The 15,823-nt window shown below is 49.0% G+C and overlaps 1 protein-coding gene across 7 annotated transcripts in view; it reads right to left on the reverse strand.

Moving 5' to 3' along the window:
• The window catches only part of WHRN (whirlin), a 104,411-nt gene that overhangs the window by 20,233 nt on the left and 68,355 nt on the right, over window positions 1–15,823 (reverse strand). For 5 of the 7 annotated variants that reach the window (XM_032164957.2, XM_032164956.2, XM_058445084.1 and 2 more), the window contains 4 exons: window positions 3,886–4,088; window positions 2,647–2,683; window positions 1,993–2,205; window positions 974–1,183 (listed from right to left, as the gene is read on the reverse strand). In XM_032164957.2, coding sequence (XP_032020848.1) covers window positions 974–1,183; window positions 1,993–2,205; window positions 2,647–2,683; window positions 3,886–4,088 — 663 coding nt within the window. Of the gene's footprint in view, window positions 1–973; window positions 1,184–1,992; window positions 2,206–2,646; window positions 2,684–3,885; window positions 4,089–10,516; window positions 10,536–15,823 lie in introns of those variants that run through there. The other 2 variants (XM_058445086.1, XM_032164959.2) reach the window with 2 other exon arrangements.

A 15,823-nucleotide genomic window follows, 5' to 3' on the forward strand; every position in this document is an offset into this window, starting at 1 on the left:
TGACCTCCAGCCCGGACTCTTCCACTGCATGGACCTTAACAACCAGTTGTTTCCCAAGACAGGTAACAAGGCATATCCTCCTGCCCCGTCCTTGCAAAGGCCTCCTGGGATTCATTTGTCTCCAAGCATCCAGGGGGCAGAACCATACCCTGAGATGGCCAGATGCTTTGCTGGGGGGCTGGTGAGTCTGCAAGAGAGTCATACTGGGGCCAGGCATGGTGGTTCACACCTGTAATCCCAGCACTTTGGGAGGCTGAGTGGGCAGATCTCCTGATGTCAGGAATTCGAGACCAGCGTGGCCAACATGGCAAAACCCCGTCTCTACCAAAAAATACAAAAATTAGCTGGTCGTGGTGGTAGGCACCTGTAATCCCAGCTACTTAGGAGGCTGAAGCAGGAGAATTGCTTGAATTGGGGAGGTGGAGGTTGCAGTGAGCCAAGATCATGCCCCTGCACTCCAGTCTGTGTGACAGAGCAAGACACCATCTCGAAAAAAAAAAAAAAAAAAAAGAAAGTCAAGCTGGGCTTAGGCTCCAAAGACAAAAGAGTGGCCTCTTGGGGAAAATAAAAATCACAGTCCAAGTTACCACGCCCATTATCATCTACTGAGTGCCCAGCGGGAGTGGGCACCATGCCAGAGGCATTCCCAAGGATTCTCATGATCTTTTTCTATTTGCCTAATTACCTACTTTTTTTTGACCTTTCTCCCCCAGCTTCCCAGACTGCAAGCCCCAGGAGGCAGGGCCACATCTCTCTTGTTCACCTGTTGTCCCCAAGAGCCCATGCCTGGCATGCAGTAGACATTCAACAACTATTAGGTTTTTACAGAGGAAGAAACTGAGGCTCAGAGAGGCAAGGTACACAGCTGGTAAGTGGTGGTGCTGGGATTCGAACTCAGGCTGGTCTCACTCCAAAGCCAGCATCTTAACTCTGTCCTGGCTACTAAGCCAGGGACAAGGCAGGGGAAGCTCACCCTGGCCGAGCTGATGGTGGTGGAGGTGCCGTGGCTGCCTGTGGATGAACCCGTGTCACTGTAGGAGACCATAGAGTAGGTGTCCCCAGCCCCGGGGCCTGGGGGCTGCCGTGCCTTCATGGACTCAATCTCACGCCTCAGCACCAGGTGGTCGAAGCGTTCTAGGTCTTGCGGGGAAATGGTGCCTCTCACCTCAGAGAGGAGTGAGAACTGGAGGCGGGGACAAAAGGGGCACTCAGCAGGAAGCGCTACCAGAAGATGGAACAGGGGCCCTGCTACCCCTAAAGGACTGGCATGCAAACTTGACCCTGCCTCCCTCCTTAACTGTCTGGCTCCCCAGTGCTCTCAAGAGAAAGGCCAAACACCGTCCCCTGGACACCGGGCCCAGCGTCATCTGACTCCTGCTTCCCTGTCAACTCCTCGGCAAGCACACGTGGCTGTGACTCCCTGGACACACTGTAAGATTTCATGCCACGAAGCCTCTGGCTGTCCGTCCCTTCCACTCAGAATACCCTTTCCAATACTCGTCTCCAAATCCTATTTCCTCTGTTAAGTCTTCCGAAACATAACCCTTCCCAGTGGATTTCACCACCTCTCCCTTTGTACAGTTCCCGGACCTCAAACAGCTTGGAGCAGAGTTCTCAAAGCTGGTGGTACAGCACAGTCACCTGGAGGGCTTGTGAAGATGACTGACGGCTGGCTCCCATCCCCAGATATGAGGCGTTAACCAGCCTGGGATGGGGCCCGAGCACTGCTTTTAAGAGCAATCCAAGTAATTCTGTGCACCCAGCGTTGGAAGCCACTGCGATAGGGCCCCAAACACAGGGCACTTTAAATGTCTGTTTCCCCCAGGAGTCTGTAAGCTTCCCGGGGGTGGGAGGCTGCCTCAGTCCCAGGTCTCTGCCCAGGGTTCAGTTCAGGCCTGACCCCTTGTAGGTTCTCAGCAAAGGAGCAGGGGCAGGGCAGGATGCAGAGCCCTGGAAACGCTGAAGCCAGTTGGGAGGCAGGGTGCGGGTCACCTTGGCGTGGGTGTTGAGCAGCTCGAACAGGGCCATGACGAGCGCCTCCACGGAGATGCTGCCGCCACGGTACTCATCCAGGTAGTAGGCCATGGTGGCGCGCTCCTGCTCATTCAGCAGGTGCCGAGCCTGCTCCTCCAGCAGCACGCGCGTCTGGTTCCCCAGGCTGCTCAGGGTCACCTGGGAGCCAGCTGGGCCCTTGTAAAATCCTGGCTGCAAGACAGAAAGATAGAAGCTCAGGAATTCTGAGCTTTTCTAGAGCTGAGTGGCCATGCCACTCCCCCTCTGCCCTTCCAACCCGTCTAAGTGTGGCGTCTCATCTGTTACCCTCGCTCATAACCCCCAGCACTTTGCCTTGATAGTACTATCTTTCTTAATTAGAATTTGTTTTGTCTTTACATCTCCTTCACTGAGTATAACCTGCATGAGGGCAGGGGCCTGGTCTGCTCTGTTCACAGCCATCAAACCTGGTGCCAGGGATGGTGCCCAGAACCTAGCAGTCAGTCATAGATAAGTGGGATGGGGGGTGGGCAGATAAGGGGCTGCCCAGTTGGAATGAGGTAGTGTAAGTCACTCGGCACCCTCTGGCTGGCCAGACCTCCTCACTCAGGGAGCTGTGAGGAAGCAGAGAATACCCCTTAGAGGATGCCCTACCTTGTTTATTCCTCCTGTTGTGAGATCGCCAAGAAACCTGTGGGGAAAGACACACGTCTCCAGTTGTGCATCCGAGCAGATCAAATGGGCGTGGGCAAGGGACAGGGTGACTTGGGGCAGGAAGAACAAAGCTTTGAGAGAACCATGCATCGTGGCCTCCATTCGCTGCCAGTTCAGTCTGGGGGCTACTCAGGGGTAAATGAAACTCCTGACAGACTGGCAGCATCCAGCCTCCCAATCAGCAGTATGGATGGCACCTCCAAAACCACCTGAGGTGGGCTCCTGAGTCGTTGCCAACCCCGCACAACCAGGCAGGTAACGCAAGGAGTGGAGGGAAGAAATGGTGATTGACAGGCAACCTCAGGGTCAGGCCAACCCTCAGGAGCTTAGGGGCCAGTGAACTGGAGATCCCAGATGCAACTTGCAGGTGCGACTCAGCTCCAGCCCATGTGGGCTCAGGCTGCCAGACTTCCTAATTTTTAAGAAGCATCCAGAAATACAGTTTTTTAATAGAAAATCTGGTATCTTTCTAGATGTTGGCAAGTAACTTTAAAAATGTTTAATACTATGCAGGTGAAAGGAAGGGAAGGGGGAGGGAGACAGACAGACAGACAGACAGACAGACAGACAGACACACACACACACACACACACACACACACACACACACACAGAGAGAGAGAGAGAGAGATATGCTCTGTGGTGTATTTGGCCAGGGGGCCACCAGGCTGAGATTTCTGATGAAGATCAAAAGGTGGCACATTACATTGTTGGCAACTATGCAGCCACCTGGCAACTGGATCTCAGTTTATGACTTTAAGACCCTCTCACCCAGATTTCTTCATGGGATCCAACCTGATGGCCTCTGGCCAAATAAACCCAAGAATCTCTCTCCTTCCCTTTCCCTCCCTCTCTTTCATCTGCACAGATCTGGGATGAGGGCAGCGTTATGGTCCCTACTTTTTAGATGAAGCAACTAAGGTCTATAGAATGAGTTAAGTAATTTGGGGACAAATAAAGAATGAGACAGTTGGATGGTGTATTTCAGCTTTCCATGGGGAAACTGAGGCCAAGAGAGGAGAGGGATGTGCCCAGGTCATGTCCTGCCAATGGAGGGCCCTGGTGTGGGGACTGCAGGCTGAGAGGAGAGCCAGGGCGGTGGAGGGATGGGAGGCAGCTATCACTGGCTTTCAGAAATGGCCCTGGGGTCTGGAGATTGGAGCGAGCAGAGTGGCCAGACCCTGCCGAGTTCGCCATGGTCTCCCCAATCCGGGAACTGGCGATCCACTTGGTCTCGTCCACAGTGGTGCGGGCATGGGGCAGCCTCCCGACGTCCTTCACTGTCAAGATGAGGTGCCGAGACGACTTAAGCAGCCTGACCGCCTCGTCGTGTAGGATGTTGAGAAAGCTCCGCCCATTCACTTCTAGAATCTGGTCCCCAACCTGCCAAGAGCACCACACAACACAGTCACCCGGGCTGTTTGCAGGATTCACACTAGGGACTTCACAGCCCAGATCCCAGTTCTCCTCTGGGCCAGCCTGCCAAGGAGGTCATCCAGGATCAGAGAGGATGTGAGGATGCCTGAGGGTCACACAGCAGGTCAACAGCAGTGCCGGCCTTCTGATCCTGACCCAGAGTCCATGCTCTTGTCATCAAAAGGGGGCACGTCCCCAGGACTCAGCAATGGCTTTGAGGGGTGGGTCTACGATGACATTCCCAAGGGTCCCCTTATCTAGAAACAACAGTCATCTCAGGGCCAAGGTGGGCGTGAAGCTGGGGTAGGATGAGCTGGACATCGGTAATTTTCCTCCTATACTTTTACTTTGTTGAGGTTTTTACCTCAACCATGCATTCTTATATTACCTTAAAATGTAAACAACACTTTAATCTACTAAAAGAAACAGCAATAAATGAGAAAATTAGCTTTCCGTTAAAGCAGTACATATGGCTTAGATTCTTGCAAGGAGGCAGCTTTATTTTGTAATTAAAAAAATATTTCTAGCAGGTACAGTGGCTCATGCCTATAATCCCAGAGCTTTGGAAGAATGAGGTGGGAGGACTACTTAAGCCCAGTAGCTGCAGACCAGCCTGGGCAATAGTGAGACTCCATTTCTAAAAATAATAACAGCCGGGCACAGTCGTGTGTGCCTGTAGTCCTTAGCTACTTGGGAGTCTGAGGCAGGAGGATCGCTTGAGCCCAGGAGTTCGAGGCTGCTGTGAACTGTGATTGCACCACCATACTCCAGCCTGGACAACTGAGCAAGATCCTCTCTTTTTAAAAAAATACTTTTAATGAAGGAATGTAAAAATAGAGGCAAAAAATAAAACTAGCCTTCCAATAAAAACAAATATGTGACAAAAATAGAAGGGGTTGAAAGGGAAGATGCTACAGGGTATGATGGGACCGCACCTTTAAACACAGGGTTCCTTTCACAAATGGGTCAACTGAGGTCTAAGGACGGGAAAGGGCTGCCCACGGTCATGTGCCACTGAGGCCTTGAAGGGCAGCCTCATAATGCTGGTTATTCTTGGCTGTTTTTCCTTTTCCTCAGTTTCCCAGCCTGCTGAGAGCACATATCAACTCCTGTAGGTTTACCCAGCATTTTTCAAAGATTTGGAAAAGGTAAGACAAACGGGAGCTTGGGAGAAAAGAAGATGGGATGAGAACCAAAACCCTGCTCCCCAGTTCCCCGGCTTTTCTTGAATGCCTCACCCCAGTTGGGAGAGGTGAGAGTTAGAGAAAGTGGTTACAAAGACAGACTTTACCTCTCCCCTCTGCACCAGCTTTGACACGCTCAGGGGAGGCTTGCTGCCTCCGCCTCCATGACCCTAACAGAGTGGGGTCTGTGCTGCATTTCAAACATTCACCACCATTTACTGCAATGCCTACTGTGTGCTGGGATGCTGCGCTGAACAGGATAACCTGCTCCTGTTCCATTTAGCTCACCATCAAGGGGGAGCTCAGCTTTGTGTGATGACTGAGTTTCCCCATCAACCTCTCCACACTGTATCCCCAGGGCCCAGCACACAGTAGGAATTCAATTAAAAAAATCATCAGATGAGGCCGGGCATCATGGCTCATGCCTGTAACCCCAGCACTTTGGGAGCCTGAGGTGGGCAGATTACTTGAGGTCAGGAGTTCAAGACCAGCCTGGCCAACATGGCAAAACGCCATCTCTACTAAAAGCATAAAAATTAGCCCGGCCAGGTGGTGCGTCTGTAGTCCCAGCTACTCGGGAGGCTAAGGCGGGAGGATCGCTTGAACCCCGGAGGCAGAGATTACAGTGAGCCAACATTGTGCCACTGCACTCCAGCCTGGCTGGGTGACAGAGCAAGACTCTGTTTAAAAAAAAAAATCAGGCCGGGCGCGGTGGCTCACGCTTGTAATCCCAGCACTTTGGGAGGCCGAGGCGGGCGGATCACGAGGTCAGGAGATCGAGACCACGGTGAAACCCCGTCTCTACTAAAAAATACAAAAAATTAGCCGGGCGTGGTGGCGGGCACCTGTAGTCCCAGCTACTCGGAGACGCTGAGGCAGGAGAATGGCGTGAACCCGGGAGGCGGAGCTTGCAGTGAGCCAAGATTGCGCCACTGCACTCCAGCCTGGGCAACAGAGCGAGACTCCGTCTCAAAAAAAAAAAAATCAGATTAATAAAAAGACACGCATTTCCATCCATTCCAACTCCAGGACCATCTCTGCTGCAGTTCAGAGATGGACGTTACACCAGCCTTCTTTGTCCCTTTATATGTTTTCTCCTTAATATCACCAACATCCTATACAGTAGATATCATGGCTCTCCATTTCACTAGAGAGGAAACTGAGGCCCAGAAAGGTTAAGCACATAGTTTGTTGTCACAGTGCTAGTGAAAAGGAGTGCTGATTTGCACATCCAGCTCAGGCCAGCACCAAGGCCCCTCTGCTTTCTACTACTGGGCTGCTGCCGGGAGCTCTGTTTGGGGACCACGTGATACCGCTTCAAATCCAGCGTGTCCAAAGCTACTGTGCTGCCATCCTTTCCCTGACCCTGCCTGCAGCAGCCAGATCTGAAAACTTCATCCCATCATCAACTCTGCCTTTACCCCACTGAGCAGATCCTTCAGCAAATCCTGTCCTCCACCCCCATCAGCCCCCTGACCTGGGTTCCTACCTGTTCCCTCTCACGTTAGTGAGCTAGCATCCTCCTCACTGTGCATTTACATCTAAACTGGCCACAGACATAGTACCAGATTAATTTCTTTTTTTTTCTTGGAGACTGAGTCTCCCTCTGTTGCCCAGGCTAGAGTGCAGTGGCGCAATCTCAGCTCACTGCAACCTCCACCTCCTGGGTTCAAGCAATTCTCATGCCTCAGCTTCTGAGTAGCTGGGACTACAGGTGCACACCACCACGCCCAGCTAACTTTTTGTATTTTAGTAGAGGTGGGGTTTTGCCATGTTGCCCAGACTGGTCTTAAACTCCTGAGCTCAGGCGATCCACCCAGCTTGGCCTCCCAAAGTGCTGGGATTACAGGCGTGAGCCACCGCGCCCCGCCAGTGTCAGATTAATTTCATCAACTTTTTGCTTTGATGACATCTCTCCCTGCTTAAACACCTCCCATGACCCCTCATAATCTAGGAGGAAGCAAAGCACTATGGCTAATGGTTTCAAAGACAATCAGATCTGGGTTCAAATCCTAACTCTATCACTTCCGTGCCACATCGCCCCACAAAACCCACAATAGCTTTTGTGCCTCACTTTCGTTGGGAGTAAAAAGGGAGTCCTAGCCCAGGATTGTCCTTCTCCAAATATCTATAGTCAGCAGCATCTCAATGCCACATGCTTTCACCATGCCCCCAGCAATATCTGCAATTCTCTTTCTCCCTTTCTATGTCTCTGAGCTCCCTGGTTGAGAAGCTAGGGCCCCTGAGAACTTCGGCAGCCCCAGCTGGTCTTCCTGTAAAGAGCTTGAGACAAAACCCAACATCTGGCTCAGGGCTTGGTACCTAGCAAGCACTCAATCAGTGCTTATGCAAGCAGGTGTGGATACTGCCCATCCCTATCTCGCCTCTGCAGCTCCCTCCTCCCCTCTCTCTCCCAGCTGGCTTTCTCTGATGCTAAGAGGCAGAGCTGTGCAGCTCTCCCAGGTACTCAGGCCTTACTGAGAGTGGAGGAGAAACTCATTCCTGCTGGGCTCACTGGCACCCAACTTGCTAAACCACCTAACCATGTGGCAGCTCCATCTCTCATCTCTGCTGGGCAGAAATCTTCTCCGCTTCCACCTGCTGCTCTGAGCTGGAGCTGGCTGCACTCTTCACCGCGGAAGTGCTTTGTTTCCTTAAGTATGCCCCTCAATAGCTTTCGCTTTCGTTGCACTAAGGGCATAATTTTAATCTTCCCTTTAACACACTTTACTTCATCCCTGCAGTTTAGTTAAAGGAACTGGCATCCAAGACCAGCTATGGAAGGGCATCCTTCTGTATGCAAGCCTCTTCCTATGGGTCCAGGCCAGGAGGGCAGTGAGGGGAGGGAACAACTCAATTCTATGAGCATCGACGTGACCTTCTATGAGGCTGGGGGAAGGTTGCCAGATAAAATATAGGACGCCCAGTGAAACTTGAATTTCGGATAAACAAATACTTTAAAAATATATGTATGTCCCAAATATTGCATAGGGCATATACATACTAAAAAACGTATTCATTGTTTATCTGCACTCGAATTTAAATGAGCATCCTGTATTTTTATTACTGAAAATCTAGCCACCCTGGGGTGGAGGTATCAGTCACCTCTGGGACCAGTGGCTCTTGTGGGGGCTGATTTAGTGTTGTGGCTTCCAAACTTAGGTCACTTCCCTCACCCTGAGCCTGGCACCTGGCAGTTATGCAACCGGAGTCACGGGAATTACCCAGCATCCCGCTTACTTCAGCCTCAACCTAGGCGTTAATATGCGTGAAAACCCAGGTTGGCTGTGCTAGTCACATTGTCCTCATGCCTGTTAAGTAAATATATCCCTACCAGATTGGAAGAGGTGGCGTGGATTCCTGTGCAATCTGCCTGGGGAACGGCTGTGAAATGGGAGTCACACTTGGGAAACCCTGACTTACTGGGGACGTGTAAGCCCATCTTCCCAATCTCTTTTCAATCCTCTCCTGTCTCTTCTTCCTCCAGAGCCTGTGTTCAAACCAAAGTGCTAGGTAGGACTGGCTTCAGGGTCTCCACAGGGCCCTCCACAGCATCTGAGTTGGTCTGGAGTGGCTCCCGTTTTTCTGTGTCCAGCTCACTCCCTTTTCCTCTACTTGTTGCAAAGCTTCCCCAGGTCTAGGAGCCCTGTGAGAAGAGCTGTCTACACACTCACTGTGATGTAGAGTCCACAAACCACTTTCAACCAAGTGTGGTGTCTTCCCTGTTGCTAGTGTCCTAGTGCCACCCCGTGTGGCCAGTGGAGTGTGGAGTCCCATCCCTACATTGCAGCCTCTAGTTTTAAAGCCAGGCAACCGTGACATAGTAGCTGAGTGGCCCTGCACAGCTCTCAAGTACAACCTGAGTCTCGGTTTTGTCATCTGTAAGATGGGCATGATACTACCACTAGTTCCCAGGTAGCTGTGAGAATCAAATGGAACCACCCTGCACAGAGCCTGAGACACATCAGGCTTTCTATGGCTTCTCACGCGCTTCTCCTCCAAATACAGGAGACAGGTTCAGAGATGTCGAGTGACTTGCTCAAGGTCACTAGTTGTACTGGAAATAAACAAATGAACCAGCCTTTGAGCCCAATCTTCTCATCTTCTTCCTACCACCCTATGCCACCTTCATCCCAGCACAGCACTGGCATGCGGGAGATGCTTAGGAAATGGTGAATGGATGGGGGGACCTGGCCTTCCTCCTCTCTTGGTCTCACTTCTGTTTGTTTCCCCTTTCCCGTCAGTTGGTGTGATGTGAATTTGGAGGCAGCATGTTTAAAGATCTTCCTCTCACTCTTTCCCAAAGAAAACTATGAACTCTGTTTGTTTGTTCATTGCAATGTGGCTTTTTCCTACCCACTGAAGCCAACTCAGAGTTAGACAGCACAGGAAAATAAAGCAGAAAACAGAGGCAAAGATGCTGTATCCATCGGGGCCTTCCAAGGCGTCTCTTATAGATGCAGAATCCGAGGCCCAGAAAGGACAGGGACGTGTCTAGGGCCACAAAGCAAGGCAACGGCAAAGCCCAGACCCATGGCTAACCGTGGAAACACTCACATCCCTCCACCAGAGCTCACTGAGACAGGACGTGCTGGAGATAGGAGAGACAGGTGCCAAGTGTGATCGACTGTCTAATATTGCTCAGCTTGCTTGCAGGGCACTGATGGGGAGGACACGGAAGGATAAACGAATAAAGGCAGCTTTATTTTATTTGTCACCATGGGCATCCTATTTGTCACCACTGATGGAGGAATGGAGGGTGGACCATGGAATGCCCTTCATTTTAAGGCAGAGGAAAGACTCCTCCATCATCCACAGCGCACTGAGTGACTGGCTCATGTTCAGACACTCTGAGAAGAGCACGGCGGGGCTTCAATAAGGACAGGATACCGATTTCCCTGAAATTGGCCAACCACCAGTAAGCAGAGAATTCACTTCCCTTAGGTCTGGGGCAGGCGCAGGAGCCCCAGGAGGAGAGGGGGCCCGCGGAACAGCAGAAACACTCAGTGGACCTCGCTGGGTTAACAGAGCCCTCTTACTCTCTAAGAGACCTGAGGAAAATAATTTCATTGTTCTAAGCCTTCCTTCCCAAAATGGGAACAAGACCACTAACAGCTAGTGTGTTGTGCAGAGTACACCAGTGGCCATCTGGTGTGTGTTTCTGAGCACAGACCCAGGAGTCTCTGACTAATTCTACACTCTGCCACTTACTTGCTGTGTGACCTTGGGTAATTGACTTCACTTCTCTGTGCCTGTTACCTCCTCTGGAAAATGGAGACAATATCAGTACCTGGTTGATAAATGAGTTAATACATTCCCCAGTGTATCATCAACACTTAAAACAGGGTCTGGCACATAGTAGGTGCTCAATAAATATTGACTGAATGAACAGGTATAAAGCACATAAACAAGTAGCTAACATACAGTAACCGCATGGGTCTCCATGGGGCCATAAATGCAATAAATGCATTTTTGAAAGCCATGCTTATTCCTGAATTCACCTGTTGATCACTCACCAACCGAATCTAGCAATTCTACCTGCAGGGTGTCTCTCAGCGCCACCCCCTACCTTTCCACCTACCTTCCCCAGGGCCCTGCCTCTGGCTTCCACTGACCCACACACGTTGACCACACCCATGAAACTCATATTGTTAACCCCATTTTACAGATGAGGAAGCCGAGGACGGGAAGTAGAGTCATTAAGAGCTGGGATCTGGCCTTCATTCTATCAGCCAGCAAGGCCCCTGCATGAACCAATACCACCCTCTCCTTTAAGAAAAGCCAGTCTGCCCTTCCTCTACTTCTTACCCCTCCCAGCCCTGGGCTTTAGGCCATGCACTCAGTAGGTGCTGTATTCGTGCCCGATGAAGGGAACCGGCAGGAAGAACCTGTGGTGGAATGGCAGTAGCTTCGAGCTCCCTCGCCAGAAGTTGTTAGGAGAGAAGCCTGCCAACAACCTGATCCCGAGGCTGAGCTGGGAGGGGGGAATCCATCCTCTCAGACCGCGCGTGCACCTGTACCAGCCACGCTGGGAAGGGCCCGAAAGAAGCTGATTTCAGAGTTGCCTTCAGCACCCTCCCAAGCCTGTATTAAAATGGATCTTGAGGCTTCAAGGGAGGACCCTGTTGGCTGCAGCATTATCACAAGAAAAATTCAAATTCTATTAAAGAGTTTTATTGCAATTATGAATCTTTAATAGTTTTCCATGTCAGGTATAAAACTTTAATGGGCTGTTTTTTTTTTTTTTTCATTACAAGTGAGCAATACAGTTTTAATGAGACATTAGTTTTTCCCAACAGTTCAGAAGTCAGTAAACCTTGTCCATATTTTGAAAAAGAAAATAAAAAGAGGCAGGTAATTGCCAAGATGGTTCCTGGAGCAAGCTCAGGGTATGGGCTGGGTCTGGGTGAGCTCTTCACCCAACCCTCTCTGGTTTAGAGCTCTCACAAGGCAGAACCTAACCAGAAACGCTGTGGATGGACCCGGCAAGGCTAATGCACACTGACTCCCAATACGGTCCATGCTTCCTTCCGGTTCCCTCTTCTGACACTGGCAGATCCGCTGTTAGTACCTGCTTACTCTATTCACCACACAGGCAGCCTCAATGAAGGCCTGCTCTAACCCAGCCATCAATCAAAACTGAGGCCAGAAAGGGGAAAGAACTTGCCCAAGGTCGTACTCTGAGTCAAGGTCAAACCTGAGTTCTTCCCACAGGAAAATCTGGCTTCCAAAGTAAACAGAGAAATTACAGAGGTCAAATACAGAAAGAATAACAACTACCAGCCCCCAAGTGCCTCGCTTAGGCCAGCTACCTTGTACAGTTTAGCTCTAAACTTAATAGGCACTGTCTGAGACATGGAAGGGTCTGTGTTTCATAGATGACAGCGGTGAGACTCAGAGAGGTGAAGTTATTTGCCCAAGGACACCCAGCAAGCAAGTAGCAGAGTGGGATTTGAAGCCAAACCAATTGCTATTCTGAGATCCAGACCTGCAATAATGGAAATGTTCTATAACTAGGTTGTCCAACAACTATTATTTACATTTAAATTATAATAAAATTAAAAATTCACTCCCCCAGTCACACAAGTTCCATTTCTCTAGCCACATGTGACTAATGGCCACCATCCTGAACAAGCCTAAACACAGCTTCAGATCAAACCCCTGACCTTCTCCGATTCTTTCCTCCAAGCCTGGTCCTTCTCCAGGGCTCCTCATCTCACTGCTCAATCCTAAAATTCCAAACCCACTGGATCCATCATCAAGCCCAATGGATTTTACTTTCCCTTCCAAAAGGACCCTCCATCTTCACTAACTCCACTCGGATCCCAGCCGTCCTCGTCTCTCACCTGGACCATTACCACAGCCTCCTAAGTGGCCTCCCTGCTTCCACTTTTACCACCCTGCCCAACACTTTCTTTATGTAGAAGACAGATTCATTTAAACTGCAAACCTGATCCTGTCACACCCTCCTTTAAAATCCCCTAGTAGCTTCCAAGCTCCTCTGCCTAGCCTGAGAGGAGCCTTAGCTTCCGAACCCATCTCACACCTTCCTCCCCTACTGCTTTTTTTCCAATCCAACCATGGTTGCCATCTCTCAGTTCACTCAACAGATGGAGCCCTTTCCCCACTCCAGACCTTGGCACACATTGTTCCTCTGCCCAAAACGTATTTCCCTTCATTCCTCACCTGGATAACACCTACTGAACGTTCAGGTCTTGGCTCAAATGACACCTCCTCCAAGAAGACTTCTCCAACTCCAAGGCAGATATCACTAATCCCCCTCGCCCAGGGCACCCTGCAGCACTCACTCCCCACAGTTTGAGATCGTACTAGACTACAGGCAGAGAGTTCAAAGTCAGTGCGCTGCACCCCCCTTGAATGGCACATGGGAAGCACCTGACAGATGCCTGATGGAATCCACGAATGAATGAATAAACAATTAAATAAATGGATGCGCAGGCATACAAACAAGCTAGTCCCCTCCCCATTCTGGTTCCTGCAGACAGGCTGGAGACATTTTCCATTTATGTAAAGGTTGCATTTGACAAGGCCAGGGCATGTAGGGAGGCTGGGTACATGCAGCCCAGCTCTACAGGCTGCAGCAGGGAAGGAGCATTAGATTTTTACAATCAAAGGGAAGACAAAGAGGTAAAAACACAAATCAGGTTTGCTTTTGCTGGAATCACACTCTGGGAAATGGTGTACATTTAATCCAGCCCCTCATTCTGGAAGAAAGAAAACTAGGGTGAGAGGTAGAGGAGGGGTGTCACAGGTCCAAGGCTTCCTGGGCAGTTGGGGCAAAGCTGGCCCAGAACCCAGTCTACCACCTGCTTCAAGCTGCTCTGCAGACCTGCAAGAATCAAGTTCTCAAGCTCAAGTCCACAGCCTTCATAGACACAAACAGTGACCAGTTGGAAGATAGGATGGAAGGAAGGGGAAACCTCATTTATAATAGCAACAGAAGAGGAAAACCTACCAAGGAATAAACTTAACAAGAAATGTACAACACCTATATGAAGAAAACTTCACACACTTCTAAAACACTCGAAATGACTCAACAAATAAAATATCCCCTTTTCTTGGAAAGGGTTCAGCATTACCCAGACATCGGCTCTCTCTCAGCTCACTTATGTATTTAACATTATCCCAACAAAAACATCAACAAGCTTTTGTTAGAAAAGTCAGTAAAAATTCATGGGGAAAAATAAAAATGCACAGGGAAGAGCCTTAGATGCATACTGCTAAGGGGAGGAAGCCAGTCTGAAAAGGCTACACACTGCATGGTTCCAACTATGTGATATTCTGAAACAGGCAAACTGATAGAGACACTGTAAAGATCAGTGGTTGCCTGAGGCTCAGGGAAGGATGAGAAGTAGAGCACAAAAGATTTTTAGAGGGGTGACACTCTTCTGTATTACACTATGTTTGATACATGACATTATATATTGCTCAAAATCCACTGAACTGTGAACCCTTATATAAAGTATGGACTAATAAAAATATCATCAATATTTGCTCATCAACTCTAACAAATGTACCTCTTGTACACTAACACGAAATGTTAATAATAGGTGAAAATGTGTTGGGGAAAGGTTGGGGCAGAGGAGGTATAATGGGAACTCTGTAGTTCCCACTCAATTTTTCTGTAAACCTAAAGCTGCTCTAAAAAAATAAATCTATTGGCCAGGCGCAGTGGCTCACACCTGTAATCCCAGCACCTTGGGGGGCCGAGGTGGGTGGATCACCTGAGATCAGGAGTTCAAGACCAGCCTGGCCAACATGGTGAAACCCCGTCTCTACCAAAATACAAAAATTAGCCGGGCGTGGTGGCAGGCGCCTGTAATCCCAGCTACTTGGGAGGCTGAGGCAGGAGAATGGCTTGAACCTGGGAGGCAGAGGCTGTAGTGAGCTGAGATTGCGCCACTGCACTCCAGCCTGGGTGACAGAGCGAGACTCCATCTCAAAAAACTAACTAAATAAAATAAATAAATCTATTAATTTTAAAACATAAAATAATTTTATTATTTAAATATAATAAAAAATAAAAAACTTTTTGTTATTTAAAAATAAAAACAATTGTTTTAAAATCTAAAAGTATAAAATGCAAGAACGGCTATGAAAAACCCTGATACAGAAAAGCTACTAGAGAAGCTACCAGGCACTAAAGCCTGCTCTAAATCCTCCATAATTACACCAGTGTGGCACTGAGTCATGAGTAGACAGACAGACGGTGAAACAGACTAGAAATAGGCCCAAGGACACACAAAATTTTAGTGTATGATAAAGGTGGCACTACAAATCACTGTGACAAAGACAGACTATGCAGTAGTAGGATAAATGAGTAGCTATTTAGAAAAAGATAAAATAAATCATGCCCTCTATAAGACTAAATGCCAAACAGATCAGAGGTCAAAAGGAAAAATGTATTTATAGGCATTAAGAGAAAAAATAGATAAGTTCATCTATACCCTGGGCATAAGGAAACATGTAACCTGACTCAAATTCAACAAAAGAAAGGATTAATAATTAAATTAGATTTAAAATGTATAAAACTTTTGTATTGAAAAAAACTCTATAAGCAAAGTCAAAAGAAAATGACAACCAGCATGTTATGGGCTGAATGTTTGTGTCCCCCCGAAATTCCTATCCTAACCCTGAGTCTGACTGTATTTGAAGATAGGGCCTGTGAGGAGGTAAATACAGTTACCTTCTAATCCAATGGTGGGGTCCTAATCCAAAAGGGTTGGTGCCCTTATAAGAAGATGAAGAGACACCTGAGTCCTCTCTTGGCCATGTGAGGACACGGTAAGAAGGCAAGCCATGAAGATAGACCCTACCAGGAACTGAACTGGCCAACACGTTGACCCTGGGCTTCCCAGCCTACAGAAATGTGAGAAAATAAAGTCCTATTGTTTAAGCCACCTTGTCTTTGGTATTTCAGTCAGCCTAAGCTGACTAAGACACATGGAGAGAACACTTGCAATATATACTACAGACAAAGGGCCAGTTAGCTCTAAT

Source organism: Hylobates moloch, unplaced genomic scaffold (genome assembly GCF_009828535.3).
Source record: "Hylobates moloch isolate HMO894 unplaced genomic scaffold, HMol_V3 SCAFFOLD_10, whole genome shotgun sequence".
Taxonomy (NCBI): domain Eukaryota; kingdom Metazoa; phylum Chordata; class Mammalia; order Primates; family Hylobatidae; genus Hylobates; species Hylobates moloch.